Genomic DNA, 27,275 nt, shown 5'->3' with positions numbered 1-27,275 from the left:
TTCTGTGCTTAAGAACTTTTGAAAGGATGTTTATCTTTGGGATATTATATTTTGTAGTATCTCTCTAAAATTTGAACATTGAAATTTTCATCTTGATTTCATATCTGGGTTGAAAAATGGTGGGTCAAGGAAGCTGGTTTATCTTGGCTGCTATAATAGTGTCAGATGCATTTAAATTGTTCTAATTTGGCACACTGAGGGGGAACAGCAAATTGGGTATCTATAATACTTCATTGTTAATATAGGTAATACATGATAGGCCCAAATTACTTACATTCTGAAGAGTTTCTTCAGATGAAAATGTACAGCTGGTAGCCTAAAAGTTCTGATTTTGCCTCTGATTATTAGTGCTGTGCCATGTGAGCAGCAAAAGTAGCTACTGGAGATATGCACCTGGAGACCTGTTGGGTTTTTAAATAGATTTAATATAATTTGTGTTGATTTTCTTTGTTGCTGACATTGTGTCTCTTACTCTGTTCAGTTGGAAAATTTTGTCTTATTTTAAAACCAAATCCCAAACACAAAAAATGAGCATCCCTCAGATGCTTTTCTTGTCAGCAAGCCCTTGCTTCCCTTGCTGGCCCTAACTGTGGTGTGCTCTGTATATGTAGAATAAAAAATGTGGTCCAGTGGTAACAAATGAAGTAATTTAGGATGTGAGCAGTACTTAGCTGAAAAATAAAATCAATATATCTTCTCTTCTACCTAGCTTAAAAATGTTGTTTTAAAGATGCATGTAATATTTATAAATGATCCAATGGTATAGCCTTTGCCCTTTCCTCTCATTCCTTCTTCACAAATTTTTGGCCAGTGTTTATATGAATTTAGACTGTAATTTTATTTTTGTGGAATGATATAGACATTTCTTGTTCTGGATAATAAGAATATAATAACATGGATAGTAACATGAGAATTTTGCCAAAAATTCCTTCCTATCTTAAGTGTTGTTGTTCTTATGATTAACAAGTTACTGGAACTGCTGCATTCCAACTCTGTACAGCTCAACATAGATTAAGTAATGGACTTCTGACTGGATGTGAAATAAATAACAGTTGCCTGTGAAAATACTTTACAGAAACCAAAGAAAGGCACTGTAATTACCTCTGAAGCTTTATCAAAATTATAGCTATACTTAGTGTCAGGTTAATTTTCTGAAATTCCTGTTGTGTGAGACTAGAGTAACTGTATTCAAAGATTTTAATTATTTCAAATTTAAAAATATTTTGAACGATTTCCAGATTCCCTTTATTTAGAGATTATGTAAGATCTTCTCCTGAAAGAATCTGAAGTATTTAGGTCTTACAGCTTTGAGGTGATGTGTGTAATTCACAGAGTATCACCAAACATCTTACTGTGATCTCTGCCTGCCCTTTCTTAAACTTGACTTCCATGGGAAAATCTGATTTTATAATCAAGGAAAATATAGAATGCAGCAGAAAACTACCATCTTGGATTGTGTTCACTCAAAAAATATAGAAGATTTGATGTAATGCAATTGTTTAATTAATTTCTTGTCACTTTAAAGCACTGTCTTGTTACATTAAAATACTACAGTTAATGTCTCCTGTTCTTACCTTGCATATGCACAAGACTTAACTGAAGATAGTTCAGGACTGTAGTGGGTAGCAAATAAATACAGAATTCTTCAGTTTATCGGTAGGTGTCACTATAGCCTTGATATTTGCTACTAAAAGGAAGGTAATGGCTCTTCAAGAAACCAGAGTATTGTCAGGTCTCTGCTGCAAATTGCTTTTTGAAGTTGTATTTGAGTGTTAAATGTGTATTTCTGTAGCACAGATTTAATTTCATTAGATTAGCCATCTGCTTGACTTGGTTTTCTCAAGACTTTTAATTTGCCAAAAGGGAGATAAAAAGTCATGACATTCCAAAATTAAACTTGCAGTGTTTCTCAGCCAAGTTCTTCAGATGAAGCTCAGAAGGGCTGCACCATTGGTATGGCTGGCTTGGTCCTGTCTCTGCTTTCGTCAGCTTGGTTCCCACTGGACCTCTCAGCACATCAGGATGCTTTGATTTTGACTGGAAACTTGCTTGCAGGTAAGGCAGGATAAAAAAAAGTAGGATTGTCCTAATATTTTTACCATTAGCATTAGAAGGTCCATATCTCACTCTATTCTGATTGTATGCCATGAACAACTTCCAAGATTAAGCAGAAGAAATAAAGAAGGAACTTGCACCCAGGAGGTTTGACAAGAAACTGCCTCTTTGTAGCTAAGTTGCAAATTTCCTCCAGTTACCAAAGGGCATGCTTAGTACAAGCTGGGTACAAAGAGCTCATATTTTGTTGGTTTTGTTTTAAACTGTGCAGCTACTCCTGGCTTTGAAATTCTGATTGAACTTCTGTTCATACAGAGATGATAACCATATCTGCCTTCAAAATTTTCTGGTGCTTAATTCCAAGTTTTGTCTTTTCTTTCCTGAAATTGTAGCAAGTGCTCCCAAGTGCTTAAAGAATCCCTGGAGTGCTGAAGAAGATGCAAACCAAGGTGCTGCAAAGCAGGAGGAGCCCTGGCCAGCTCTGTCAGATCGAGCTCTGGTCACTTTAGTAGAACAGCTCTTTTCTCATCTGCTGAAGGTCATCAATATTTGTGCACATGTGATGGATGATGTTGCTCCTGGTCCAGCAGTAAAGGTATATATTAAAAATAAAAAATAAAATGATGTGACTTAAATACTGTTGTGCTATAGACCTCTTCACATTTTAGACTTGATATAGGTAAGTATCTAATTCCTTGATGACTCCACTTTGTATAGTAAAACAAGTACCATGAAAAAAATGCATATTTTTCTTCACATAAGAGGTTTTCCTTTAGTTCTGGAGTGTTTAAAATATTACCCTAAATTTTGAGTCTTTCATTCCTGCTGACTTCACTTTAAACATTAATTCACTTAGGAGTATATAGAGTACGTGAAGTATTGGATGGCATACTCTGGGAAATGTGTTGACTTTTGGGTTGGTTGGCTGGTTGTAATGCACTCAGCTCCTTTTGAGGTTAAAAATAACTTTTATCTTCTGAATATCCTGTAAAATATTTTGACTTTTAAAGAGCTTATATCAGGTACTTCCAGGCTCGGGGATTTTTGAGATTTTTTTGAGGCATATGCATTTAGAGACTGATTTAGAAACTGTAAGACAGTATTGTTAAGATCAGTAATTTCTTCATATTTTAAAAATGTTTGAATATAATTTTGACACTCCTTTATTTGGAATCAAAAGGAAGTGTAGTCATTGAGCTCTAATTTCATCTCATTGGCTTATGCTGAAGCTGAAAATTTAATATCATTGGCCTATGCTGAAGTTGAAAATAAAGTGGAGAATATATTAAACTATTTCCTTTTCACACAGGAAATTCATGTCCTGAACCTGAAACATTTCAATTTAACTGACAGTCAAATGAAGGGGAGTTTAAACAAAAGAGGAATATGCTTGTATTTTTATAGAAGAAAAAAAACTACTTGCTCACAAAACTAATAAAGGTTCTTTTAATTCTAGGCAGCATTACCTTCTCTCACAAACCCACCTTCTCTTAGTCCAATTCGGAGAAAGGGGAAGGAGAGGGAGTCTGTGGAGCAGGCATCTGTGCCCATGAGCCCTAAGAAGAGTGGTGAAGCAAGTCCAGGTAGGCACATCACTTTGTTAACCCTTCCATCTGCCTGCGCCACACCACGTGGTTATGGCAGAGAGAGAAGAGATAAAACTGAGTAACTCTTCTGGAGTTTCAGTTCAAGAGGCTGGCAGGGTACTGCACTGGTGGGAAGGCAGCTGTGGGTGGGGGCTTCTCTACTGTTTTGGTTTTTATTGACTGTAAGCTGAAGATTAACTGTACTTTTCAGAACCAAAGCAATGCTGAATCCTTTTCCTCACTTTTTATGAATCTCCTCAGCTATTGACTAAAATAATTTTTGCACATATGTTACTTAAAAGAAATTTGAAAGTTGCTTTCCAGCTTTTGGCAGGAGTGACTTATATTGCTTTTGGAAATGAGATTCTGAATCTTGAAACCTTTTATTTCATTAGTAATGAATGAAGTAAACACATGTTAATTCTGTTTTGTTAATTGTACATGCACTTCAGTATCAAGCCCTCTGGGTTAATTTCTCTCTCCACAGCAGGCTGGATGGTTGGAGTGCTCATTTTCAAGTTGTGCACAGTTTGTGTCTTCAGTTTGGAATATACACATGGATTGAAAAATGCATGCTCCTTAATAATGCAGATGTAGTAAATTATATCATGTACTTGTTATGAGCAGCCTAGAAAAGGCATATTGTGCTAATCTATGATACTCTTTTAAGCTTCTAGGCAAACTGATGCTACAGGACCTGTTCCAATAAGTAAATCATCTTCAGTAGGAAGCTTTTATCATCTTCCATCATACCTGAAGTTGTATGATGTCTTGAAAGCAACCCATGCTAATTATAAGGTACTGCATGGTATTGTTTTATTGGACTGCAGTGGGGTTGAATAATCACTTTCTTTCTTTCAAACTGGCTCTGTCTCTGTCGGCTCACTGGTTTACCTGTATAAACAGTTGGTACACACACACACAAAAAAGTTACAGATCACAACTACCTCCAATAAAAACAAAGTGGCCAAATAACAACCCATGATAGGCACTGTCACCCTGTTGTTTCTCTGCTGTCATTATTGCTGGTACCAAATGATTCTTTGCTGGTTTGGCAGTCCCAAATAAATCCCCATGTCTGTTGTCTCTGCACTTTATTCCAAGATGGGGAAGCTTTTTCCTCATTAATTCAGGTAACAGAAGATGCATTCCCTAGAGAGTTGGTCATCTGATATTTACTTCAAGGACTGTGTTCTTATTACACCTGCTGTGTTTATCAGAAATGCATCATCCAGCTCCATGGCTTGTCAATGCCCTAGGCCATCCTCAAGCAAGAAGATCCCTTTTTTTTCTCTTGGTCAAAATGGAGTCCTGCCTTTCCAGCAATGCATCAGCAAGTCTAAGCTGTCAGTGAAATTTTATACAAAAGATCATTTTGTGTCAATACCCACTTCTCCCAGTAATTTGTCGCTTTCTTGAGTAATGTGGTTTTATTTTCTGGGAACAGGTTACTTTGGATCTCCAGAACACAAATGAGAAGTTTGGATGTTTCTTGCGGTCTGCCTTAGATGTTCTCTCTCAAATCTTGGAACTTGCTACTCTTCAGGACATTGGAAAGGTATAAGATTGGTTTGTTTTGTATTTTATAGTTAACTTGTCCAGTATCTATGGTCCTTACTGGGAGAAAACATGTATCACTGATTTCAAATTGCTACTCTTCCAAGGGGCAGTAGTTTTGCAAATGTTGTGCTTCCACAAAGTTGAATAAAGGGCTAAAGCAGATTCTCCAGGTTAAATTGCTGCTATTGAAAACTGGAATAATTTTTTGCTTTTTAAATTTCGCTTGGGGATTTTTCTTTTCAGCCAAATCATTTGCCTTCAGTCATTCCCTATATTCATATGTCTAAATATACAAAATGTCAGAAGACCTATTGCCCTCCTTCCTCTCCTATGTTTTGCTATTTTTTTTCTCCTTAACTGTGGTGTTAGACATTGTAGTATTTTAAGATTAGAGGAAAATGTTGAATTCTTATTTCTTTCTGTAATTCCTTGATTTCCTTTAAATTAATATAGTTTTACTTAGTACAAAAACCTATGCTACTGACAGTTTTTCACTGTAATGTTTTGTATAATGAAAAAAACATCAATTTAATGCACTTGTTTTTCTGATATTCTAGTGTGTAGAAGAAATTTTGGGATATCTAAAATCATGTTTCAACAGAGAGCCAACAATGGCAACAGTGTGTGTACAGCAGGTAAGGAGGTTTTTTTTTGTGTGGTGTGTGTGTTAATCGTGATGTCCTTTTGTCAATTGGATGCTAAGGATGGCCATGCTTGTAAGGGAAGTGGTATGTAGAAACATTTGCCCAGGTGGAGCAAAGACAGCATATTTTATTTCATTTTCACTGTTTGTTTGGTGACTTGATATTAGTTCCCTCTTGAACTGCTTCCAGTTCACAGAACTATTTTAACTGATGTTCAGAAAACAAGCTTGCTTCCTACCTTACCAAAAGTGTTCTTCAGCTAGTCAACTGTATGAAAAAACCCTAGAAAGCAAAGAACTGACTGCCTTAGTGATGGATTTCTTGCAGGCTTCCAATTAAATATTTAGGTTTAAGTCCTCCAAGGTTAATGACACTGAGAGACAAGTCAAGGCTTTTTTTTCCTGGAATGTTACTTGTCGGAATTCAGGACATCCCTCTGGCTGTCCTGGATTGCAAGGACCCCTGCCAGGGGGCTCAGAGACCCTGGCACAGAGCCCAATATGCCTGTGGTTTTGATTATGACCCATGGAGCAAGTTACCAATCTTATATGAGGATGTGCAAACCACAAAAGTATAAGTAGAATAATAATCAGTTTGTCATGGGGTGAAAAATAGATTTTTTTGGGGTTTTTAGAGTGGGGGTTCAGGGGGGCGAGATGGAGGAATCTGGGCGTGTCCAGCCTTTCTCCTTCTTCTTGGCCTCCATCTTCTGCTGTGATGGTGGCACTTTTAGATTGGTTTAGAGTAGAAGCTCACTGTCTAACATAGGTGATAGGTATTGAAAAGTAATTGTAAACATTGTACACGTGGTTTTTAGTTTAAAAAGACAACACCGCCCCAGGGGAGGCAGAGTGCCTCTGGCTGTCCTGCTGAGCAGACCTCGGCTGGACAGGAGAAAGAATTTTATAGATAAGAAACAATAAACAACCTTGAGACCGAGAACTGAAGAGTTCTGACTCCTTCTTTGGTTGCTGGGCTGGGAAAAGAGACTTTGTAATGCATCTCAGGGTCACTCTGAGCGGCTAAAGCCCCGAGAGTTAACTTTTCTCCTTTTCCTTCCAATTTTTTTCTCTAGTTATTGAAAACATTGTTTGGGACAAATCTGGCTTCTCAGTATGATGGCTCATCTTCAAACCCCAGCAAAGCTCAAGGCAAAGCTCAGCGCTTGGGTTCCTCCAACCTCAGGCCTGGCCTCTACCACTATTGCTTCATGGCACCCTACACACACTTCACACAGGCCCTTGCTGATGCCAGTCTGAGGAACATGGTGCAGGCTGAGCAGGAGCACGATGCTTCAGGGTAATTCCTTCCCTTACATCATAATGTTCACTTGAACTAGAGTCTGTTCTTAGTGGTTTTCATAAATGTATCATTGGGGTGCTGTGTAACTTGAAAATACAGAGTTAAGCAGAGGAACTTGTCTTGGTGAGCACATCCTGGATGCAGTTATCACTAAAATGTTTTCCAAAGCAAAATTAAGTCATTAAAATGAATATCATTGAAGTTTTTAAAAGCATAATAATTTTAAATGCTTGTATTCAAAAGTATATTATTAATTTATAAACACAGCAAATAGTGTGTTAAAGGAAAGGCAGAAGGATAACTAAGCAAAGACTAGAACATCTTTCTCTGATCAAAGTGTATTGTAGGTTGTCTCTGCCCTTTGTTTTTACTAAAATTGTTGAAGCGGTCAAGTAGATTAAGAGAAGTTGGCATTGGCACAGTAAAATGCATCTAAGGACAGTGTATTTGTTGTATTTTTTTTTAATGTGTGTGGGGTTTTTCGGTTTTTTTTTGTAACAGATGGTTTGATGTGCTGCAGAAAGTTTCTACACAGCTGAAAACTAGCATTTCCAGTGCAGCAAAACATCGTGCTGATAAGGTACTTGTATCTGTGTTCTCCTGAAAGAGCGGTACCTTAGATTTAAAACATTTTTCCTCCTTTCAAAACTAATTTGGCTTTGAATCAGAGACGTGTTCAGATGTTAGATTACTTTAAAATCTCTCTATTACAGAATGCTATTCACAATCACATTCGTTTATTTGAACCCCTTGTCATAAAAGCATTGAAACAATACACAACAACAACGTCGGTACAGCTGCAGAGACAAGTTCTAGACTTGCTTGCTCAACTGGTTCAGCTGCGAGTTAACTACTGTCTTCTGGATTCAGATCAGGTTGGTACCTCACCACATTGGCAAATTGTCATACACATCTCACCAGCAGGCTCAATTAACATCTGCAGCAAAAATATTTCCAGCAGTCCATTCATTATACTAAAAGTGAAGACTTGCAGGAGGGTGAGACTCAATTTCCCAGCCCTCAGCCACAAATAGCTTCAGACCGCTGGGTTTTTTTTGCATGTAAATGACTTTTTGAGTTCTGCCACAGCTATTTAAGAACTGCTTGTGAGATGGACTTTAGGAATAAAATGCTGTGAACAATAAAGTCACTTTCAATAAAACTTCATTTACAAATGGAAATACCTTCTTCCATACTGAGAGTATGGACTTCCTTATCACTGTAATGAGCATTGTGGGTGATAACTATTGTTTGATGTTAATGGCAGTGAGGGGAGCTAGTGGCAAACGCAGTAGTCTGTGTAGTTGTCCACAGAAGCAGGGAATTTGTAATATAAAATTTAAATGGTTTACTTATAAGTGTTTTATTTAGTACAGTTGTCATTTATAAACCTGAAAATGTGACTTGCAATACTTAAGTTTTCTGTAAATTCATGAAGAGATAATTCTTCTAAATGCATAAGTGGATTTTGGATTTTATCTCGGTTTAGATTTTTTGGCTAATTCTTAATTTCTTGACTGTAATACCTCAAATATTGTATTTCATGAGTGAAAGATGAAGTTATACTTAAAAATATACAGACTACAGGTTAAATGTGGCTTAAGTTCGTGCAAGCTGTAATTAAGCTTCAGCAGGTTTCTCCATCTTCTGTAACTGCAGAGGGAACATTTCATAACGTGGTGCAAATGATTTTCAGTGCCTGTCTATAACTGTCAAAATTGTTTCAAATGAAAATTAATGTCTCTGTTCTGATGCACACTTTTTTCTCTCTTTAGGTGTTTATTGGATTTGTGCTAAAGCAGTTTGAATACATTGAAGTAGGACAGTTCAGGTATGGAATTGGCAAAGAGTCTTTGAACAATGAGGGTTTGCAACTGTCTTGTTCTGAAAGACAGATCAGTGATGTGTTACAAGTAGGGATTAGATCTGCTGGTTATTTCTGCCTTATGAGAAAGGGAGAGTTTTCTTCTGGGCAATGTGCTGGTTTATTCTCTGGCTCCAGTGGTAACTCTTCCAGATACTTTAGGTTCCATGTGACTGAACAAGTCAGGAAGCAAAATTGAAAATAATAATAATAATAATAATAGTAATAATCTACAACTGTGTTGTTTTGTTTCTCCGTTTTGGTATTGTAAACCCATTCCTTTGGGCCCCCCTGCCAAAGCTATGCTTCCAGAAATCAGCATTTCATTGCTAGATGCAATTGCTTAAGGGAGAGCTGCTTTTTCCTACTGTGGATTCGGAGTGAATCCCTATGTTCTCTGGTCACCTGGTACACATTGTATAGGATCTAATAGATCATAAGGAAATCAGTGAAATTTTTACTGTCAGTTATTTCTGTTTTTTCTCACACTTGAGTTTTAATGAAGAGAGAAGTTGTTCTTTTGCTCTGTGGATCTTCTACAGAAATAATCTAATGTGCATTAGACAGTATGTTATAATATTAGTAACTGTAATGGTCAAAGATTGAAAGAAATCCGTGGGGAAAAATCCTATTGTGCAGAACAGGGCACAAAAATTACAGAAGTACTGTATGAAACCAGAGCAACATATTCTGCAAAGAAACCTGGACTGTGAAAAGATAGGTTTTCCTGAACAAAGCTGTGCAATTCAAACTTGACACTTGAATTTTTTGTTTTGTTTTGTTTTCAGGGAGTCTGAAGCAATTATTCCTAATATCTTCTTTTTCCTGGTGTTGCTGTCTTATGAGCGATATCATTCCAAACAAATAATTGGAATTCCCAAGATCATTCAGCTGTGTGATGGTATCATGGCCAGTGGGAGGAAAGCTGTTACACATGGTAATTCAAAAACAGAACAACAACAAAAACTATCAAAAAAAAAGAAAGACAGAAAAAAGGCATCAACATTTAATAGTAATAGTTCAGCAATAAATCCAATGCTGACTACTAGCTATAGAAAACTGTTGTCATACTCAGTGTTCCAGAAGACCCTAACTTTTAAGACATGCAATTCTTTTCACTTAATTCCCTCAGGAAATTTATTATATCACACTAACACTGCTGCTCTACATTCTGCATTGTTCATAATTGCAACAAAGCTTTTATTTGAAACTTTATTCAGTAATAAGTTCACAACTTAGCAGTATGTGCAAAGCTTTGATTTTAATTTTTTGTCCACTTCCCTTTCCTTCTACTTTCAGCCTTTAAGAAGAAGCATCTCTCTCATATTTTCCAGTGATTCTGTAGAGGAATACTGTATAAAAATAACTTTTTTTTAGTTCTGTGAGAATGGGCAAATGTGTCCGTAATTTTTTAACAACAAGTAAAAAAATATCCATCATTATGCATGATAATTACAGGGTTGTGGGGTTTTAGGTATGGGTAAAACCTTTAATGAACTAGAACCCAGCTTACTATTAGTAACTGACCTGTTAGTTCAAGAAATCACTGTTCAGGAGTGATTTGTCTCATACTAAAACAAATACATCTCATTTCAGCAATACCAGCTCTGCAACCCATTGTTCATGATCTCTTTGTGTTAAGAGGAACAAATAAAGCTGATGCTGGAAAAGAGCTGGAAACTCAGAAGGAGGTTGTAGTGTCAATGCTGCTGAGACTTATCCAGTACCATCAGGTAGGAGAGGAGGATGAAGGGTCTCCCTTTGTGGTCTGTGAAAGGGTAACATTGCTGTGACTGCTAAAAGTGCTTCAGGCAGTATTAATCATTTTCTCTACAAAGCTGGAATAGCTGGACTCTGTGTGATATCTTTCCTTATAGAGAGAATATGCAAAGATTTTTTAAGGGTATGGGAAAGGTTCTGCACTACAAATTAGTATTTGAGGTCAAGTAACATACCTGTAGACTTTCCTAGTCAAGCCTAGAAAACAAAAAACTAAAAAGCTCCAGTTAGGATCATGATCTTGGTTGTGTTGCAGACAGAATAAACAGAAGGTTAGTGAAGAGAAGAAAATTGAAAGAATGGGAGTAAAATGGAGAAGGAGACAAGTTTAAAATTAGGAAACATGCTGCATGGAGATGATTTAGGTATTGCTGTGCTATAACAGTATCTTGAATAACACTTGAACAAGGTAATGACACTGGTAATTAGGTATTTATTATGACTTACTACTTTGACCCAGACTTGGAAAACATGTTTCTGCTTTGTAGGAGTGTAACAATGACTTTTGTCAATACACTTTGTTTTAAAGAAAAACATAAAAGTAATTTTGAGAGAAGTGTCATGATCAACATGGGATCTTACTGCTTATTCAGGTGCTTAACAAACCTAATGTGCCTTTGTTTCATAATGTGAAAATGCAGTTCTGGTGTATGCTAATGGAAACACTGTATTTTCTGAAAAAAGTCAGTACATCTTGTCAAAATAATTTGTTAGAACTGCGTGTTCAGATTGGGGTAATTTTGTGTATCCACATTTTCTTTTGAATTTGTAGTTTTATAATCATAAAATGACTAATATAACTGTATGAAATGACACTCTGTAGACACATGATGTGAAATAGTGAATAACTTTGTTATATAAGGTACTGCAATTGCTGGCAGATCTCCTTCTGACACACTTAACCTATTAAAGACCACCCATGCACTGCTCTTCCCACACCATCCCATTTGTAGTTCTTACTCTGCCCTGTTCTGCTGCTGCAATATGTCTAAACCAACCCTGGGCTATTCTGTTGTTCCCTGGCTGTGGCTGGGATGGTCTGCACTGGTTTCCTTGGACATTTGAGAGGGTCCCAGAGCTGCAGCCTTCAACTTTTTTCTGTTGCAACTGGAGCTGCCACCCACGGAGCTCCAGAGTTAAGTTTTGTAGCCTGGAATTGCTCCTATCTCCTCTCCTGAGAAAATCTTTTGGGAAGAAAGTCACCTGGGAATCTCCCTCTCTCTAATCTGAACTACCTGAATTTGCTTTTACAAATGCTCTAACTTGTTTCCTGAAACAGTCCCCCTTGCCAGTTCATACATTAACATTCTTGCTTGCTGTGTCTCTTGTCTGCCTGTCCTTCAACGTGTGGTCTCTATTACCCCCAAACCTATAACACATCCAGCTACCAGAAGTGCTCCTTGCTTGGTGTGCTCCATTATGTTGTCTCTTAAAACTTTTTTATGAAACTGACATGTCTCAGGAGAATGAGCCTCATAAAAATGTCTGTTTTGTTTCCTTGACCAAATTTAAATTTTATTGAAGCTAGAGTCAAGACAGAATATACACATGTAAAATTGCTCTCTTTCTTCCTGCCCTTTTTGTTGAATAAGTGGTGTGGTATTTAGATTTATGATTTTTTTTCCAGTTGTTTGAGTAGTCTTTGACAAATACCATTTTTAAAAGTACAAAGCAAACATTTTTCTAGTTTAAAAAAATAACTGGAAAATCCTTTAAAAACCACCCCCCAAAAAACTTGTTACTAAGAACAGACTTTTAATCTGAAAATGGGGTTTTAAAGATGTGCAGTTCTCTCATGTGGGTTTTTTTTTCTCTTTTGTCTTTTTGGTAGGTGGTTGAAATGAATATTCTTTCCTACTATGATATTACTGGAATGTTTTCTCTTAGTATTGGTGTTTACTTACTTTTTTCTTTACTTTTCCTTAGGTGCTAGAAATGTTCATCTTGGTATTGCAGCAGTGTCATAAAGAAAATGAAGACAAATGGAAGAGATTGTCTCGGCAAATAGCTGACATCATTCTCCCAATGCTTGCAAAACAACAGGTGGTTCTATCATTGTTTTAATTCTACAAACACCTTAAATAATTGCTGTAATATATGTATCAATAGTGGCTTTGAGTATTTGATTTTTCCTTTTTTTTGTATGAAGACAAATTTTATTGAAATTGTGGTTGCCATATATGGAAAAAACAACTGCTGCAAGGTAAACTTAAGTCTTTGAAGTGATGAAGTTCATATTGAAATGCATTAAGTATATGCAGTATGATCAAGACTGTCTCTAGAGGAAGGTCATTCTGTTTCTCTTAGGTACATGATTATATCAGAACACTTACTAAAGGGTGTGAAGATGGTCCCATGTTCATACAATGTCAGAATGACTTTTTTTATGGCTACAGTGGGTTCAACTGCAGACCAGATTACTCAAAGCCCCATCCAACCTGGCCTTGAGCACTTCCATGAATGGGATGGCCATCCCTTCTCTGTGCAGCCTATTCCAGTGCCCCACCACCTTCACAGTAAAGAATTTCTTCCTGATATAAATCCACATGCTTTCAGTGCAAAGCCATTCCCCCTTGTCCTCTGTGCACCTTTGTCCACCTGCCTGTGCACAAGTCCCTTTCCTGTTCTCCTGTAGCCCCTGTAGGTACTGGAAGAGCCTTCTCCAGACTGAACAACCCCAGCTCTCCCAGCTGTCTCCATAGCAGAGGTGCTCTAGCCCCAGATATTCTTTGCTCCATGATGGCAGTTCCCCAATCCTGCGAGGAGATCTCATGTCTGGGAAGAGTGGGCAGGATCACACAACAGTTTTAGAGCGAGCTGAAATGCTGACAAAGTGAAATTGCTGTTGTTTTGTGTGACTGCACACGATCATCTTCCAAATTATTTAAGCAAGGATAGGGTCATCCAGATTTGTAGGCCAGTCCTTTGCTTTTTGCAGTTGTTTACTTTATAATTTATCTTGAAAACTGTTCAAGTAAGCTGTCCTGCCACTGTAGCTGTTCACTTTTCTGATAATTAGGTTTCTTTTCTCCTAGTTGCCTGCCGAAGTTTAATCGTGACCAGCATTGCAGTCTATAAATAAACCTGGTAGGATGTGCAGTGAGAGAAAAGTCTCTAAATTTTGTGACAAATCAGTCTTTTGGTCTCATTCTTTTAATGAGGCCTATTTCTCCAAATGAAATACATGTGGTATGCGCACTGGATTTCAAATGACAGATTTTTGTCCATGTTCTTAAAACTCATGTCTAGGAAGGCCTGCAATGGAGTTTAAAATTTATCTTTTATAGCTTTTGGTTGCTCTGAATTTTGTACTGTAAAGAACCACTTTCTTACAGGTTGTTACAAAAATGTTTAAAACACAGATTGTAAATTTTATGTAGAAGTTACCTTAGTGGACAGTTAGAAATGAGTTTTGTGTTTTTTCTTTCACAGATGCATATAGACTCTCATGATGCTTTGGGAGTACTGAACACTTTGTTTGAAATTTTGGCCCCTTCATCCCTTCGCCCTGTGGACATGCTTTTAAGGAGCATGTTTGTTACTCCTAAAACAATGGTAAGCTACTGTTTTCAGAAAAGAGAAATCTTTTCTGATATCTTTCATGCAAAACTAAAGAGAATGTGTTTCTCTTTAATAATTTGCTAAGTGATGTTAAAGTACGAGCAGCAGAATTTGGGAACAAATTGGCCAGAACTAATGTGATTTACCAGCTGAGAGTACTTGATACTGAAGTGTTCTGCTTGTGAATTACTTTCCTTCATTTTGTATGTTGAGGATCGGGAATGTAAAGGAAGGTACTGTTATAATAAAATAAAATGCAATTTTATAGGCAAATTACATTTTTCTTACACAAGTATTAGTAATGCTTTTATAGCTGAGAGATTGTTTACCAGTGAATATGAGCTTGACCGTTACCACAGGAGTAGCATTTTGTAAGATCTGAACTTAAAATTTACTTCTGGTTTGCTCCATTCTTAAAAGGGTCTGATTTTTTACAAGTGAATGAAAATGCTAATTTTTTAATGCCTTTCTATGTTGTGTCATTTAACTTCAAAAGTATTCAGTCTTCTGTATTTCTGTGTTTGTGTTAGGCATCAGTGAGCACTGTCCAGCTGTGGATTTCTGGAATTTTAGCTATCCTTAGAGTTCTGATTTCGCAGTCAACAGAAGACATCGTTCTGTCCCGCATACAAGAGCTTTCCTTCTCACCATACTTGATTTCATGTCAAGTGATCAACAGGCTGAGATGTGGAGAAAATAACATGTCCACACCAGAGGATCGCACTGAGGTCAAACAGGTGAAATACCCACCTGAAGAGACATTTTCCAGGTACATTGTCTTTTGAGTAACCTGGGGAAAAAAAAAAGAGTTCTGAGAAATCACAAGTACATTGGGTAATATTTAACATGTATAAAACCTCTGTGTAAATGGAATCAAGTCTGTTAATAAGTTGACATGGGACAAGTGTGTGTGTAGGGAGGAATATTGAGATGGACAGAGATGGAGAAGTTGAGCAGATTTTAGTAGAACTTTGAATTGTTTTGGTACATCTTCTCAAGCCAAGTGAAAGACCTAATAGAGCTGATAAAATGAGTGAATCCTGGATTTAGGAAAACCAGGTCCAGAAACTTCACTGCTTTCCTTCCTTTCTGTGTGGGGACTGAATGATGAAACATCCCTGTAAGTGGAAGCCCAGGTTCTGTATTAGAAACTTGGCAGCAGTGGGATTCAAATCTATTGAGTCAGTTCTGCTCTTTCTTTTTTTTAAGACCCAGCTTTGTCTAGTTGACTTCCCATGTTGATGTCCTTGGACAATGACAAACTTCAGGCAAAAGAAGCATGGAGAAATGGCAGCAGTATTATGTTGACATAATGTTTGTCATTAAGGCATTAGGTTTTAATGCGGTGGGAAGCATTTGAAATAGCTGTTTGTTTAAGAAAATAATAACATTTTACTCAAGTGGGGAACTTCAGATAGGAATAGAATGCTGTTTCATGTCATTCAGCTCACTCTGAGGGTTGTAGGTAGAGGGAAGAGGGTCTTCTGGACACCCATACTGTGACCTGATGTCCAACAGCAGTGATGTGAGTAATGGAGTCATGGTCATGGCTAGGAGCAAGGATGGCTTTCCTCAAATGCCCTCTTTTGGTGCTTCTTTTGACACCACATGTTGTTCCAGCTGGAGGTTTGATAAAGAACTTGTGTAGTAGAATGTGGATGGGTGAGGTGAGGTAAACAGGTGAATTACTGTGCCTTGCTGAATTACCCCTGTTCAGCTGAGCTGTGGTCACTGTCACAGCTTGGTTTTAGTTTGATTTAACTCAATCACTTTTAGCAAATCACTATAAAGACACCACAGCATTCTGAATATTTGCTTTGTAAGTGAATTGGGCCAATGCTACTGTGACTGTAGCTGATGAGAGATAATCTGGATTTAATATGTAATTATTGACATGCTTGTGATCATATAGCATGCTATTTGTTTTAGGTTAATCTGTTCTGTAGCATTTCATTTAGTATGTTATTTAGGATGGGTGGACAAGAGCTTTGTATTTTATTTTTCAATTCCAAGTTTCATTGGCTAACCTCATCTCTTTCTGAAAGATTGATAGTTTTCCTATCGACTGTATGTGTTTCTTTCAAGATTCTTACTACAACTGGTTGGCATTCTACTGGAAGATATTGTCACCAAGCAATTAAAAGTGGACATGAATGAGCAGCAGCACACTTTCTACTGCCAGGAGCTGGGAACACTGCTTATGTGCTTAATACACATCTTCAAATCAGGTAATACTTGAAATGTTGCCCAGGTCATAGCATGCAGGGTTTTTAAGTTCCAAGACAACTCATAAATGCATTGAACTACCGAGAAGGAGTATGTAAGTGCTGAAGATGTTACATTTTACTCCATGTAGAGAACTTACCAAACATGGTGCTTATGCACACAGGGCACATTTTGCACATTTCTTCTGTCTTTGTGGAACAAAATGTAAGTAGTGATTCTTCGTCTCTCCTTGTAACTGTCTAAAATTTTTCAGTCCAGAAAACACAAAGCAGTCCAAATTTGTAGCTGTAATTCTCATGTTTTATCTTAGTTTAGAGGTTGGTTGGTATGTCTGGCTTAAAATACTGAGTCACTGACCATTAACTCAGGCTCATGACAAGGAAGGTTCCTGGCTTTTGCCATAATTAGTAAAAATATATAAAACAAACAAGCAAAAAAACCAAACAAAAAACTAACCAACCAAAACCAAAAAACCACCCCAGAAAACCAGGAAAGGTGGCACTTTTCTAGCTAGCCAGTCTTGAGTTCCTTGCTTCAGGTCTGGAAATTTTCCCTTAGGTTTCTTCTGCTGGATACCCAATGCCTTCCCCTTTGGTAATTCCTTAGTCCCTAGCTCGATTCCTTAGTCTTATTTTCTGAATAGTGGAACTAGTGTGACTTTCTTTTTTCTTTATTCTTTCTTTGCTATGACTGCCCCTTTTGCCTTCTGATTTTCAGCTTGCAGCTGAAATGCAGCCTTGGTTTACTCTTAGTTGTCTGCAATTTAAAAGGTCTTGGTACAAGTCCCTGGTTCTTCATGGGCTTCCTTGGCGACATGGGACAAGGAACTCTGTGTTCTGTTGCCTTGGATTGTAAAATGGGAGTCTTCCAAACTGAGGTTCTTGGTGCAAAGGCTCCAGGAGTGTGTGTGAAGAAACACAAAATTAATCTTTGTTTTAGGTGTGCTTTAGGGCCCACAACTCTGGACAGAGGGACTGTTCTCTTCCCATGTGTCTGTTACAGTAATCATTTTATTATGTTTTTATTCTATTTGATTATATAAAATTATGTAATTATAATAGTACATATTTTCATTATATATTAATTTATGTTTAGGAAAAATGTTTGAATCAAATATTTTACAAATAACTTACACCAGGGTGTTTTGGCATAAAGTGATTAAATGGTGTCAAGCCAGGAGCAATGAAGTCAGAAAGTGAAGCTGGTGATTGAAATTGGGGCAGTGGGTTCTTCCACAGTGGGAGCTGGGGATAATTGAAAGGAAGGCTCAGCTAGTTCTGCTGCTGTGACTGGCTGCCAGGCTGCTGTGGGAGTCTTGCCAGGAATTATGTAGAAATTTTCATGCAAAATTAAAATTAAATATTAAAATACTCATGCAGAACACTGGCATATGTGGATTAGATGATCTCTAGAAATTAATTTAATGTAAAACTACAAATAACTTCAGGTATATTACTACCACTAGTACCAGTATGGTGTAATAGGGTAAAAGAAAAGTTGTTCAGACATCTGGGCTGTATTTTCATGTCATAACATATTTATTTAGGTTGAGGATTAACTAACGTCCTGAATTTGTAATGCTTTTCTTTTGTTCAGTTAGAACCTCCACAATTATTTTCTCTTTAAGTTACATTCTCCTAACTATGGGTGTAGCTTACAGCAATTTGTGTGTGAAACATTAGCTGTATTCTGTAATTTCTAACCACTGTTCTACTTGGATGTTTTTTCTTCTCACCCATTGCAGTTTTTTTTTCAAAATGTGAGCGTTGCTGACTCCTGTTTCCAACTGTAGGAAGCTACTAGATAATAAATCGACATTCTCAATCTGTTCCTCTGAAGTTAGAAATAAAAGGCATGAACAAAGTAAAAGGATGAGCATGCAATGTTTTTTATGACTGTAGGAAGTCACTAGATGGTGTAGTTTCTGCAAATGCAGGGAGCTGGAATGGGGTTAGCACTGCTTTGCTAATAAGTGGAACCAGAGATTTGAGACTCGGCTATTTTTCCCATTCTTTGCTATTTACATTGTGTGTTTGTCACTCCTGGGGGCAGCTTAAATTGGTCCACATGGCTGTGGAATTTACAGCTTCATTCTTCTGTGTGTCTGGCAAAGAAAGCAACTAGCACTGCAGATTTCCTTCATTATTCTCATTAGCTCTTGGTTCCTAACTGACTCTGAAGATTTTTTTTTTTCCCCTGATCTTATCTTCTCATAGAAACTCAAAGTCCTATACCTTAGGACTACCTTATACCTTTTTAGACAACTTTCCTTGTTTTCCCACCATTTTCTAATTTCTTTTTTCCCAACTTTTGTTTTGACATACAAACACAGAGTCAGCCGTTCAAAAAGCAAAATTCTGCTTTTTTGCCGAGTGTTCCATTTTCAGGCTAATGGCAGAAATACCTAATTTTTGCACTTTAGAAATTTGATAATTGGATGAAAGAGAATAAATTTAGTTTCAACTAAATATGTTTGGAAAGCCATTCTCTGAAGGAGGATACTCATAGGTATTCTTCCTTAACATGCAGAGTATTAGTTACGTCATGGTTCTTAAGTAGAACATCTGTGTTTTGATTTACAAACAAACTAACCCTGGTCCACAGGTGACAGTTTTAAGTTTAATGAAGGTTTTCATGTATCAGATAAATGAGAATTGCCATTAAACCTATGTAAACATGATTTATTGAGTCTGACAGCTGGTAATTACTGGTTTACACACTGCCCTTTGGCAAACTTCATCACTTACCTTAAATTTGTAAAACTGCTTAGAATTTGCCTTTCTTGCAGAAATTCTACCCTGAATAATTTTAAAACTTCAGAATTCAGACTACAGCTTTGTTACTCTAACATGGTTTTATTGTTTTCAGGGATGTTTAGAAGAATCACAGCTGCAGCCACCAGACTTTTTACAGGAGATGGATCTGATGGTAGTTTCTACACACTTGAAAGTCTGAGTGACCTTGTTCAGTCCATGATTCCCACTCATCCTTCTTTAGTTCTCCTCTGGTGTCACATTTTGCTTCTTGTCAATTTTACCAACTACAACTGGTGGTCAGAAGTGCATCAAACCCCAAAGTAAGTTTTGGTTTTGTTCTCTAGTAGTGTGTTTCATATAATTATATTTTCTAAAACGATATTAAAACAATCAAGCTGCTTTCTTCCAAGCCTGTCAGCCCACTGAATGGTGCTGCTTGGATTATGAAATGTAGTTCTGCATTTACTTCATATGTGTACATATTGTCTGTTCTGATATTGGTGTGACTTCCAAACTCAGGAAATGTGTCCTGCACTCAGTTACTCCTTAGAAGAGCTGCCAGGTAATCTCTCCACTTCTATGGCAAGAAAACTTCATCTTTGTGCTACTTTTTATTGAAACTATGGAAATAACTATAGCAAAATACTCAGTGTTTCATGCAGAGCTCATATTTCACTTTCTAGGCAATAACCAGCCAGTGGAGACGATGGACACTGTTGTGTTTGTGATAATACAATCTGATCATATAACTGTAACTGTAGCTGCAGGATTATCTGTTCTCAGTGGGTCTGTTGCTAAATGCTGTCAAAACATGGTATTAGCACCCTGCTGGGTCATTAGCATTGAGAACTGTAACAACCTCACTTAACACTGGTTGTGTGAAATTTGGAGATTGGATCTAAAATGGGTATTCTCTTTGTCTGAAGTTAGTTTATCCCACCAGTCAGGCATTGGAATGATTTGTCCTCAGTGGATAAGGAAGGGACCTTCTGTGAGGGTGGGTATTCCTCTGTGCTAATTGTAGAGGGAGGTGAACAAGTGACTTGAGGGATGTTTCTGGTGCTTGTGCAGTGAGTGTTGGCCAGTCTCATCTTGCTCTACAACTGAAGTGCATAAATACTTTCACAAATGTGAGATTCTTGCTTCAGTTCAACCTTATATATTGAAAATATATTATTCTAATTTGTGGAAACATAGAATTACCAGGATTATGAGCAAAACAGGGCAGCTTCTCAGGCATTGGAAAAAGCTGTCTAGGGAAGGGTGGAATTACCATCCCTGGAAGTGTTGAAAAGGTGTGTGCATGTGGCACTTCAGTATATGGCTTAGTGGTGAGCCATGATGTGGTGCTAGGTTAAAGGTAGGATTTGATGATCTTACAGGCAACTTTGATGATTCTATGAGCTAAAATAGTAGTACATTTTTTATTTATTTACCAGTATCATCTCTTTTCTGGGTTGGGCATCACTTTTAATCTGACACTAGAATAAGTGTTCAAGAACACTGGTTTGGTTTGAGAAGAAAATACAGTGTTAGGTTCTATTATCCTACCAGAGTTGCAACAGCCCGTGTTTTTCTTTTAAATAGTTCATTTGGTTCTTTAGATTGTCTGAAAAAGTAATAAGCAATGCTGCAATTATTAAAAAAAAAAAAAATATGATGGAAAGCAAAGTGTCTGCTTCAAGGACGTGTAATGTTTGAATGAAGTTTACAGGGAAAGACATGTCATGTAAGGGCATAGGTAGGATACTCCAAGCACTTTTTTCATGTTTCACTAGCCATACCAAGAAAATAATAACACCATATAATGTACTTTTTGCAGGAGACACAGTCTTTCTACTACAAAATTGCTGAGCCCTCATATATCTGGAGACAGTGATGAATCTGACCTGGAATCCAAGCGTGGCATGTGCAATCGTGAGATAGTGAGAAGAGGAGCACTCATTCTCTTCTGCGACTATGTTGTAAGTTTTGAATTATGACTTTTATAACTACAGTTTTGAGTTATTTTAGGATGCTGACAGTCATTTATTACTGATATGTGTTAACTGAAGAGTGAAGTGTGTTAAGTGAAAAATGAAGATCTGTGAAACTAGTAATTTCATTTTCAGATGGTGCTTCTGTAAGCTTAGATGTGACCTCATTTGGCATTGTTTTCTGTTCTGAGCTGAGAGTTCTCTTGGCTTGTAAAGTTTACCTGGTGGGCAGTAGAATTACCTTCTGGGTATCACATCCCTTACTTGGGAGGTGCTTGGGGCACCCTAAGTAGTTCAGACTTCCCAACATCAGTAGCAGTGCAGTGTCAGAGAGACAACAAATTTCCATCTCTACACCGTAAGAAAAGCGGTTTTACATAAACATTTTAACTTCCATTTTGGTTCTCCAGTAGAGCAAAAATTTCTGTGGCTTTGGCCTTTTGCTGCCTCAGTATTAGAATTTTAGTTCACTGGGAACTTCTGAAGTGAATTTTCAGTAATAGGAGGTGTTGCACTTGGCTTTGCACCTCAGATCAGTTCTGAGGTAAGGAAACTGCATTCCTTTCGGGTTCAACTGAACAGAAAGCTTTGTTTAGGAATCACTTCAAGTACTAATGGACAGTCACTAGGGTCAGATTAGAGGTCATCCAATGTAAAATCCTCCAAAACCTCTTTACTGAGGTACTGTACAAGCTTTCAGCATTGCCTGGATAACTCTACAGATATTTTTGTGTTGCATTCCACTGCTTGTTGATATACACAAGCCTTTAGAGGTTTGACATTAATTATTGATAGATGTATTTGGATTTACTTTCCAGAAATTCTTCATTTTGTGTTAAAGGCCAGTAGTGATAAGAATTTTTTAAGAAGCCTAAATGAAAATCACATTTTGCAAGACAGTTCTGTGTGTATGTTTATTTCAAACCCATTTCATTGAAAGCAGCATCTTTGAATCAGCCTTCTCAATTTACTTATTTCTAACCTGTTTTTTAGTGTTTTTAGAAAAATAAGCTGCATATTCATGGTAAATACCTTAATTTGCAACAAAAGCAAAACATATGGAAAATTTATCATGTAAAAATAATGATGGTGGTAATGAGATACCATCTTAATACCACTCTATTTCAAAGTAGCTACCAGAATTATATATGAGAAACTTTATGTTGTGTCATGTTTAGTAATTAAAATCTTAATTTTAATTTCTGAAATCAAATTTTAATTTTTTCCCCTTCAGTGTCAAAACCTACATGATTCAGAACACCTGACCTGGCTTATTGTGAATCATGTTCAAGACTTGATTCATCTGTCCCATGAGCCTCCAGTGCAAGATTTTATCAGTGCTGTTCACAGGAATTCAGCAGCCAGTGGTCTCTTTATCCAGGCCATTCAGTCACGCTGTGAGAATCTTGCAGCTGTAAGTTTAACTTCTTGACTTCTTGTAAAGAATAAAGTCACTTCATGTCAGCATAAGTTTAACTGATAAGTATGCAAAGTTTGACATTTCTGGGTCATTTATCAACTTGTAATTTTATTTTTAAAGTCACTTACTTAAAAATGCAAGCAGCAAACCTTATATTAGCAACTTCAGCATTAGATGTGTTCCAGTCCATCAAATCTGTGAATTCAGTGGAGATGGTTAAGCTGCTTTTCTTCCTTAATGGTTATTTTCCCACATAATCAATGTCTGATGGGTAAATTAAAGCTGTAACTTTCAACTTTGACTTCAGTACCTTAGTAGTGTAAATAGCAAACTAACTATAGAGGCAGGAGTAGGAACCAGTTCATCTTCATAGGCCCTGGCAATATGAAAATGGTTTGTGAGCTCATGCCTTCCCCATTGATCTGTTCTGAAAGTTGTAGCCGTTTGGTGAGGGAAAATCACCAAGAAATTCAGGGTATTATTTGTCTTGATTATTTTAGTTTTCAAATTAAAAGGAGGACATGATATTTTGTAGGGATATAAGGTTGTATGCATCTCTCTTAATCATGGGAAATTTCATTTGCTGGACTTTCTCTAGAGATAATTGTGATTAATGTAATAATAATCTAGAGATAATTGTGCCACCTGCACCCTGAGTAGCTTCAGTGCTATTTCCTATCTCTTCCCATTGTCTCTGTGCAAATCTAGGGCAGCTTTAAAGTTATGTGATATTAGCCTGGGCTTCACTAGCTGAGAATCAGCAGAATGAATTAAACTGAATATGTTTTAGTGGAAGAGGTAGTCACTATGTGAAATGCTTAGTGATTATCAGGAAAGACAGTAAAATTAAAATAGCTGGTATTAACACTGCTCTAAACCAAGATTGGTTTCATGAGTCAAACTAGTTTGTCTCTGTGTTTCTCCCTCTAGAATATTAATGCTGAATTGGTGCTTATATTTAAAAAAAAAAAGAAAATAAAAAAGTTATTTGCACGTCCTTTTGATCCTGAGTTGCTGCTGCAGGATCAAAACATATTCTTAACATATGCTCAGAAAACCCCCCAAGGATTGTCTGGATTTCTGTACTGTCACGTCTTGACTATGCACATGTTCTCGCCTTCTTCCAGAAAGAGATGAATCTTCTCACTCTATTTGAAGCTTTTTGCAATTTCACTTAAATCTGTAACTTCTTTCCCCTAAAAGTTTTGCTCCCTATGTTTTGTTTACTTGTATAAGAGTGAGCTTTTACAGGTACATATCAAACAACTTATTGTTCATATTAATTAAATGACCCAGTAACTCATTCACACAAAGACGATTATATTGATCAGGTAGTTTTTTCTGAGTGTCTTTCCCTTTAAGATCTTTGTATTCCGAACTGATTGTAATTTTTTGTGTGTTTCTCTGTTCCATGCTGAACATGAAGCCCACAACCCTGAAGAAGACCTTGCAGTGCTTGGAGGGAATCCACCTGAGCCAGTCGGGGGCAGTGCTGACGCTGTACGTGGACAAGCTGCTGTGCACGCCCTTCCGCGTGCTGGCGCGCATGGTGGACACCCTGGCCTGCCGCCGCGTGGAGATGCTGCTGGCAGCAACTCTGCAGGTACACAGCAATCCCCGCCTGCCCTGGGAGGCACTTTTGGTGCTACCAGGCTTGTCAAGAGCAATGGTTTAAAGGACATCAAAATATGATTAAGTGATTTCATTTGACAAAGTTTTTTACTTTGTATAGAGATGCATGAATTGTCGGAACCCAGGACATTCCTCTAACTGCCCTGGATGGCTTGACACCCTGGCAAGGGGCTTGGAGACCTTGGCACAGAGTCAAAAACACCTGTGCCTTCCATTTTAGCCCATGGAAACAATTACCAACTTTGTGTGAAGAGTTACAAAGCACAAGAGTTTGAGTAGAATAATAGTTAATTTATCACAGAGCGAAAAAGTAGAATTTTGGGGATTTAGAATGGGGCTTCAAGGGGCAAGGTGGAGGAATCTGGGCATGTCCTGTCCTTCTTCTTCCTGTCCTCCATCTTTTGCTGTGATGGTGACACTTATAGATTGGTTTAGAGTAGAGACAGACTGTTAGATGATAGGTATTGGAAAATTATTGTAAATAAAGTACACGTAATTCTTAGTATAAAAAGCTAACACCACCCCAAGGGCGGTCAGTGTGCCACAAACTGACCTGCCAGACAGATCTCAGCAGGTCAGAGAAGGAATGTAATAGATAAGAACAAATAAACAACCTTGAAAAGCAAAACCAATGAATTTCAACTTCTTCAGTCATGGGGCTGGGAAAGAAGAGACTTTCTAATACCCTGGGAGCCATTTCAAGCACAGAAACCCAAGAATGAATGTTTACTTTATTTCTCTTTATTGTTGATCCGGTAAAAGTATTTTTGGGGTTTTACCTCTGTCTGTCCTGTGAAATTCTTGTGATTTTTTTCATATAGAATAGCATTGCTCAGTTACCAGTTGAAGAACTGGATAGGATTCAGGAGTACCTTCAAAACAGTGGATTAGCAGCAAGGTAAAAAATAACAAAAATACCATTAAAATGTCAAACTAAGTAATGTTCTAATACAAATTGTGCTCATTCTGTTTTCCCACATTTTGGCTTTTTTCCTAGAGGTCAGATAGTGGGTTGGTTTGGGGAGTAAACTGGGATTAAAGCCTCTTATAAGATGCTGGCGTGTTCTGGCCCAAGGGGCGGTTGTGCTGGCTGGAGTTGAATTTGCAATAACAACTACTTAAGAACTGAAGCAGGCTCTATAGGGTTGCTTCAAATTCTCTTTCCTACATCCCACTCAGTATTTAACTTTTGAGAGACAGCAGCTGCAAATTAATTTCTTGACGAAATGTGTTTTGCTAAAGCGAACTTTATTTTCCTCAAACTTGCAAAATATTGTCAGTTCAAGCTAAATGGGCTTGGGGTTTTTTTAGTTTGTTTTTTTTCCTCCCAGAGTACTGTGTTAAAAGTTTTAACTGTTTAGTCTTCTGGCTGTTTAAACTGCTTGTATAAAAAAGAGCAAATTACTAATTTTTTAAAAAACTTCTATTTGATGTTGGAAAGATTCTTACTTACTCTTCTTGTCATTGCTGTTTGAGGTTAATATCTGTTGACTGAAATAAGTAGGGGAAAGAACCTAAAATGCGAGACTGCAATAGATCAATAGTAATGTGCCTACATAGGTAATGTTCAATTTAATAAGAAAAAAAAATTAAAAATTACTTTGTACAAGTTCTTGATAGCAGTAGTGGAATTTGAAAAAAAAACACAAAAAAACCTGAACAAAAAAAAATTTCTGACACTGATATAAATCCAGAAACTGGAGATTTTAGTACAGTGAGGGATCATTTTTTTTAATAGAAGTATAGTTTTAGTGGATTATTGGTTAGCATCTGTTAAAATGTATTTTCTTGTAGTCAAATAATCGGTACACTAACTTTGACTCTTCTTACTCATTAAAAGATGTGCTGGATAAAGAAAGCTGTATTTTAAGATTAGGTATATCACTAATTTTAACACTAAATTAAATTTAAATCTTTATTTGTTGATGATGCTGAGTTAATTAATTTTGGCCTCTGATACCTGAAGAAAGTTTGCATCATGTGACTGCATGTATCTAACAAAAAACTGAAGACCCTACTGCTTTTCTGTCCTGGGATTGGAATTGAGTCACTGGATGTCTTTCTATTTTTAAATTATTTACAAAGCTGAGGTAGCCCTCTGCTGATGTGTTCTTCTGTTTTCAGACACCAAAGACTCTACTCACTCCTGGATAGGTTTCGTCTCATGGTAGCTCCAGACACAACCAGTCCCTCACCTCTGGTCACCTCACACCCACTGGATGGAGAAGATCAACCACCTTTAGAGAATGTAGTTCTAGACAAAGTAAGATTATGTTTAGAAAGAGTCACTAGAACTGCCTTGGCTATAAACAAGCTTTATTCTTTACAAAATATTTAAATGCAGCTTATTTTTACTGTGCAGCTAATCCTCTCAGGATTGTCATATTGTATCTCAAATATAGATCAGTGATTAATTTCATGTGTATTGGCTGACTGTTGAACTTAGGATGGATGATTAGCACAAACATAGATGTTTGTTATATTGACAGTGCTGTGAAAAATTTACCAAGTTTTGTTTCTTTGTTCAACTTTAATGGAAAGATTTATATGCAGTTCAATAGAGACAGCTAAATCTTGTTTTCTTGATGTGTTTTACTACAGTTATTAGTTTTATTCATTTGCTGAAAGTTGTTGGCTGTCTCTTGGAAGTTAAACATTGCTTGTTCAGTTTGTCCTTCTCAGCTTCAAATTACTTTCAGAGAACAATCAAGAATACTGAAATGTTTCTGTCTTTCATGAACTTAGACATGTTTATTTCCAAGAGAATTGGAAGGCTAACAGCAAGTCTTGGGGCCTTCTGTCTTCCTTTTTTCTAGTTTGTCCCATGGTACAAATAATTTCTCCTTTTCTTCTCTCCATGTTCTATAGTGATACACAGTGATAGGAAACTTCTGTAACTGAGATGGCAAAAATT

The 27,275-nt window shown here is 37.2% G+C and overlaps 1 protein-coding gene across 1 annotated transcript in view; it reads left to right on the top strand.

Moving 5' to 3' along the window:
- The window catches only part of HTT (huntingtin), an 81,678-nt gene that overhangs the window by 31,882 nt on the left and 22,521 nt on the right, over positions 1-27,275 (top strand). The window contains exons 25-46 of the mRNA XM_058804176.1: positions 1,904-2,055; positions 2,448-2,650; positions 3,512-3,638; positions 4,312-4,439; positions 5,089-5,199; positions 5,759-5,836; positions 6,921-7,144; positions 7,649-7,727; positions 7,861-8,022; positions 8,923-8,978; positions 9,800-9,948; positions 10,608-10,744; positions 12,717-12,833; positions 14,223-14,345; positions 14,882-15,120; positions 16,437-16,579; positions 19,446-19,653; positions 21,156-21,297; positions 22,544-22,723; positions 24,156-24,332; positions 25,183-25,259; positions 26,486-26,624. Coding sequence (XP_058660159.1) covers positions 1,904-2,055; positions 2,448-2,650; positions 3,512-3,638; positions 4,312-4,439; positions 5,089-5,199; positions 5,759-5,836; positions 6,921-7,144; positions 7,649-7,727; positions 7,861-8,022; positions 8,923-8,978; positions 9,800-9,948; positions 10,608-10,744; positions 12,717-12,833; positions 14,223-14,345; positions 14,882-15,120; positions 16,437-16,579; positions 19,446-19,653; positions 21,156-21,297; positions 22,544-22,723; positions 24,156-24,332; positions 25,183-25,259; positions 26,486-26,624 — 3,151 coding nt within the window. The remainder of the gene's footprint in view (positions 1-1,903; positions 2,056-2,447; positions 2,651-3,511; positions 3,639-4,311; positions 4,440-5,088; positions 5,200-5,758; positions 5,837-6,920; positions 7,145-7,648; positions 7,728-7,860; positions 8,023-8,922; positions 8,979-9,799; positions 9,949-10,607; positions 10,745-12,716; positions 12,834-14,222; positions 14,346-14,881; positions 15,121-16,436; positions 16,580-19,445; positions 19,654-21,155; positions 21,298-22,543; positions 22,724-24,155; positions 24,333-25,182; positions 25,260-26,485; positions 26,625-27,275) is intronic.

Source organism: Ammospiza caudacuta, chromosome 4 (genome assembly GCF_027887145.1).
Source record: "Ammospiza caudacuta isolate bAmmCau1 chromosome 4, bAmmCau1.pri, whole genome shotgun sequence".
NCBI classification, from domain to species: Eukaryota; Metazoa; Chordata; class Aves; order Passeriformes; family Passerellidae; genus Ammospiza; species Ammospiza caudacuta.
Note: the sequence above shows the minus strand (reverse complement) of the source record. Positions and strands in the feature narration are given on the sequence as shown.